The sequence below is a fragment of the Nanorana parkeri genome, unplaced genomic scaffold (genome assembly GCF_000935625.1).
Source record: "Nanorana parkeri isolate BGI_ZX_2015 unplaced genomic scaffold, ASM93562v1 scaffold2196, whole genome shotgun sequence".
Classification (NCBI taxonomy): Eukaryota; Metazoa; Chordata; class Amphibia; order Anura; family Dicroglossidae; genus Nanorana; species Nanorana parkeri.
The window spans coordinates 42,665-47,690 of record NW_017308464.1 but is presented as its reverse complement, the minus strand read 5'-3'; the positions used below and the strand labels follow the sequence as shown (position 1 = coordinate 47,690).

Genomic DNA, 5,026 nt, shown 5'->3' with positions numbered 1-5,026 from the left:
AGAGCAGCCTGTGTTACCAGTGACCCCAGAGTATCATGTGTCACCCAGTGACCCCAGAGCATCCTGTGTCACAAAGTGACCCCAGAGCAGCCTGTGTTACCAGTGACCCCAGAGCAGCCTGTGTTACCAGTGACCCCAGAGTATCATGTGTCACCCAGTGACCCCAGAGCATCCTGTGTCACAAAGTGACCCCAGAGCAGCCTGTGTTACCAGTGACCCTAGAGCAGCCTGTGTTACCAGTGACCCCAGAGCATCCTGTGTTACCAGTGACCCCAGAGTATCATGTGTCACCCAGTGACCCCAGAGCATCCTGTGTCACAAAGTGACCCCAGAGCAGCCTGTGTTACCAGTGACCCTAGAGCAGCCTGTGTTACCAGTGACCCCAGAGTATCATGTGTCACCCAGTGACCCCAGAGCATCCTGTGTTACCAGTGATCCCAGAGCATCCTGTGTCTTCTTGTGACTTCAGTGTGCCATGTGACCTGAGCATCTCTTATGTTACCTACTGACTTCAGTGAGCCCTGCATGCCCCATGACCCCAGTGCACACCAGAGTATGCTGTGCCCCAGTGCACCCCAGAGAAGTCAGGGTGCCCTGTGTCCTACGTAGCCTCAAGTATGCCCCTGTGATCTCCTGGAGTGCTCCTCTCTCTCATTGGACACGGACACCTGTCTATGACAACATGACTGGGACATCAAAGCCTGTTTTTGGACATGAAGTCTGAGGTGATGAAAGAGCTCGGCTCCACCCCAGGGCTCCGTGCAACAATAACAAGTCAGTATGTCAGGGAAGATTCTAGAATGTGACATTCACACACAAAAATAACAAAGTGACTTTAACCTCTTCTCGGGGATATTCGTCTGATTGATTTGCTGGTGAAATCACCAAAGTTCAACTGATTAGCAGGTTTACCTCCCCTCCTGGCAAAACCATTAATGCACATACCCCGGCTCCAGAACAGGCCTAACGACAGCTACACCATGCAGGAACAGAGCAGGGAAGGACTGCCGCCACTTGGCATTATGGGAGCAGAGCTTGTTTTTTTCTTGTCATTTCATGGAGCTTCAAAACGCAGCAACTAAACGCTGAAATCTGTACGCATGTGTGTGACAGTCAAGAGCATTGGGGAGAATATAACGAATAAAACTAAAGTGAACACAGAGTTATATTATGTGGCCATTTTACATACAGGTCGTGCTATGTGGAAATTTTTAAGTCATTCCAAAACTGTGCTGCGAAGAAAGGCAACTCTACGGTGGGCATAGGGGTACAATTATTCGCACTTCGCCCTCCAGCCGCCGCCTTACTCACTCTCCCCCCAGATCCACAATCCGGTGTGTTTCTCCTATAACAGAGCCAGTCTGCCCCCCAGCCCCACCCCCAGAGTCATTATGTTGTCTGTTACGGCTGAGCAGCGACAATGCCCTCGGAGAAAAGGAACAAATCTCAACTGATTGGCCGCCGATGTGCTCTTCAAACTGTGGCATGTAAATATGGCTTCCAGGTTCTCTAAAAAGTGTCTCTCTGGGATCTGGATGGGAAAGTCCCCTCAATAGAGATAAGTTCAATATGGGATATCCTTTACTCTTCTTCTTCTTCCTCCTCCTCCTCCTCCTCCTCCTCCTCTTCCTCTTCTTCCTCTTCCTCTTCCTCTTCCTCTTCCTCTTCCTCTTCCTCCTCCTCCTCCTCCTCCTCCTCCTCCGCCGCCATCACCTCCACAATGAGCTCGGCGGTGCAGGATGCCTCCCCCTGGCTGTTGCTGGCTTTGCACGTGTATTTGGCATCATCGTCACCGCACACTTCCGAGATGGTGAGAGAGCAATTGCCATCTTCATCGTACTCTATCTGGAAGTGGCGAGACTCCTTGATGGGATGATCGTCCTTGTACCAGATCACCTCAGGGTCAGGATGACCTGGAGATCCAAAAAAAAGATGTTCAACTTTAACCAGTTGTGGACACAAAATGTACTATAAATGCCCCAAACTTCATCGTAGTGCACAGAGTGAGTGTGTGGTGCATCCTGTCCTTCTGCCCCTCTGCCACGCAACCCCCCACCCCCCCTCGCACCTAATTGTAAGTCCTGACTGCAAAAATGACAGCTGAGAGTTGCTGTGTAAGTGAGATACAAAGTAACATTGTTTATAAACATTGATCAGAGGGGAGATAGAGAGATACAAAGTAACATTGTTTATAAACATTGATCAGAGGAGATAGAGAGATACAAAGTAACATTGTTTATAAACATTGATCAGAGGGAGATAGAGAGATACAAAGTAACATTGTTTATAAACATTGATCAGAGGGGAGATAGAGAGATACAAAGTAACATTGTATATAAACATTGATCAGAGGGGGAGAGAGAGATACAAAGTAACATTGTTTATAAACATTGATCAGAGGGAGATAGAGAGATACAAAGTAACATTGTTTATAAACAAGGGATGAGATTCAATGTTTATATGATGTCAGTCAAAGCATCAGTAAAAAACAAAAGTTTAAATAAACGTGTTTCCTATTTAACCCTTTAATAACTCTTAGTTTACCCTGGTCATAAATAACTACCTTTACAGTATTTCTATTTTTCTAACTATCAATATTGTAACTTTTTTTTTGTTTTGTTTGATTTTCTGTTGCAGTAAAAAAAACTGCAACATTTAAAAAAGCATTTATTTAACTTGTGATGTGTAACTTTGCATCAGAATAATATTTTCTGTCCTTTTAAACAATACATTTCCGAATACTTTTTATCTACAAAAAAACATTTTTTTGTAAACTAACACTGATTGGAAAAAAATGTTTAGGTTTTGTTTGTCCATGTATTGCATAAAATATTTTTTTCTCCAAGACAGTAACCCCCGAGGAAAGCTTTGCTTGTCCTAAAAAAATGGTAAAATTTGCTCTGAAACGTATTTAATGATGAAGTAAGCACCTTCAATCCTGCAGTCGAATCTGGCCGCGCTGCCCTCCACCACTTCAATATCCAACATGGTTTTGGTGATGACCGGCTTCATTGGAGGTTTCTCCTCAGACACGGCCTCCAGGAAGGCCTGGTTGTCATCTGAGAAGAGAGGTCGATGTTACTAATACAGACAGCAAAATGGAAACATTTCTGCTCCCTCTCCTTGTGCGGGGTGACTGGTCTCGTCTCCGCCCCTTCTGTAGTTTCCTGTAGTGGGTGGGGCCTGCTGGGCTATGTACAGCACAGTGATGATGTCACTGCCACTTTTATAAGGGTATATCTGGGTATGCAAAGGCATTTTCATTTATAGTAATAAACTTATATCCTCCATTGCCATTGATTAATATATTCACATGAAGGTTTTTGCTCCTGGAGTAAAGTAGCCAATAATCCTAAATAGGAATGAGTGAATCACTAAAGAACAATAGGGGGTCCAATATTATAAACATTGATCAGAGGGAGATAGAGAGATACAAAGTAACATTGTTTATAAACATTGATCAGAGGGAGATAGAGAGATACAAAGTAACATTGTTTATAAACAAGGGATGAGATTCAATGTTTATATGATGTCAGTCAAAGCATCAGTAAAAAACAAAAGTTTAAATAAACGTGTTTCCTATTTAACCCTTTAATAACTCTTAGTTTACCCTGGTCATAAATAACTACCTTTACAGTATTTCTATTTTTCTAACTATCAATATTGTAACTTTTTTTTTGTTTTGTTTGATTTTCTGTTGCAGTAAAAAAAACTGCAACATTTAAAAAAGCATTTATTTAACTTGTGATGTGTAACTTTGCATCAGAATAATATTTTCTGTCCTTTTAAACAATACATTTCCGAATACTTTTTATCTACAAAAAAACATTTTTTTGTAAACTAACACTGATTGGAAAAAAATGTTTAGGTTTTGTTTGTCCATGTATTGCATAAAATATTTTTTTCTCCAAGACAGTAACCCCCGAGGAAAGCTTTGCTTGTCCTAAAAAAATGGTAAAATTTGCTCTGAAACGTATTTAATGATGAAGTAAGCACCTTCAATCCTGCAGTCGAATCTGGCCGCGCTGCCCTCCACCACTTCAATATCCAACATGGTTTTGGTGATGACCGGCTTCATTGGAGGTTTCTCCTCAGACACGGCCTCCAGGAAGGCCTGGTTGTCATCTGAGAAGAGAGGTCGATGTTACTAATACAGACAGCAAAATGGAAACATTTCTGCTCCCTCTCCTTGTGCGGGGTGACTGGTCTCGTCTCCGCCCCTTCTGTAGTTTCCTGTAGTGGGTGGGGCCTGCTGGGCTATGTACAGCACAGTGATGATGTCACTGCCACTTTTATAAGGGTATATCTGGGTATGCAAAGGCATTTTCATTTATAGTAATAAACTTATATCCTCCATTGCCATTGATTAATATATTCACATGAAGGTTTTTGCTCCTGGAGTAAAGTAGCCAATAATCCTAAATAGGAATGAGTGAATCACTAAAGAACAATAGGGGGTCCAATACTTCTCTGCATCCATCCTCCCCTTCAGTCTTTTATCTGACCTCCGTCCTCACCTTCAGTCTTCTCTCTGACCTCCGTCCTCCCCTTCAGTCTTCTATCTGACCTCCGTCCTTCCTTTCAGTCTTCTGTCTGACCTCCGTCCTTCCTTTCAGTCTTGTATCTGACCTCCGTCCTTCCTTTCAGTCTTTTATCTGACCTCCGTCCTTCCCTTCAGTCTTCTATTTGACCTCCGTCCTTCCTTTCAGTCTTCTATCTGACCTCCGTCCTTCCCTTCAGTCTTCTATCTGACCTCCGTCCTTCCCTTCAGTCTTCTATCTGACCTTCGTCCTCCCCTTCAGTCTTCTATCTGACCTCCGTCCTTCCCTTCAGTCTTCTATCTGACCTCCGTCCTTCCCTTCAGTCTGACTGTCACTGGCCCCGCCCCTTTCATTCATTGGATTTCGATTCTTTCAATCACGGAGGCTCAGCATCACATGTGGGTGTTACCTAGGGGTGGTCTACATGCAAATGCATCCTGCCTAGGAACGCCCACTCCTCCAGGCTGACACCCACCCCCCCCCTC

At 43.8% G+C, this 5,026-nt stretch overlaps 1 protein-coding gene across 1 annotated transcript in view; it reads right to left on the bottom strand.

Annotated features, from left to right (window-relative positions):
* Positions 1–5,026, bottom strand: part of MYLK (myosin light chain kinase) — a gene marked incomplete at its 5' end in the record, with an annotated part of 71,292 nt that overhangs the window by 26,143 nt on the left and 40,123 nt on the right. Inside the window, 2 exons of the mRNA XM_018572988.1 lie at positions 1,656–1,913; positions 3,997–4,125. Of these exons, the coding sequence (XP_018428490.1) occupies positions 1,656–1,913; positions 3,997–4,125 (387 nt within the window). The remainder of the gene's footprint in view (positions 1–1,655; positions 1,914–3,996; positions 4,126–5,026) is intronic.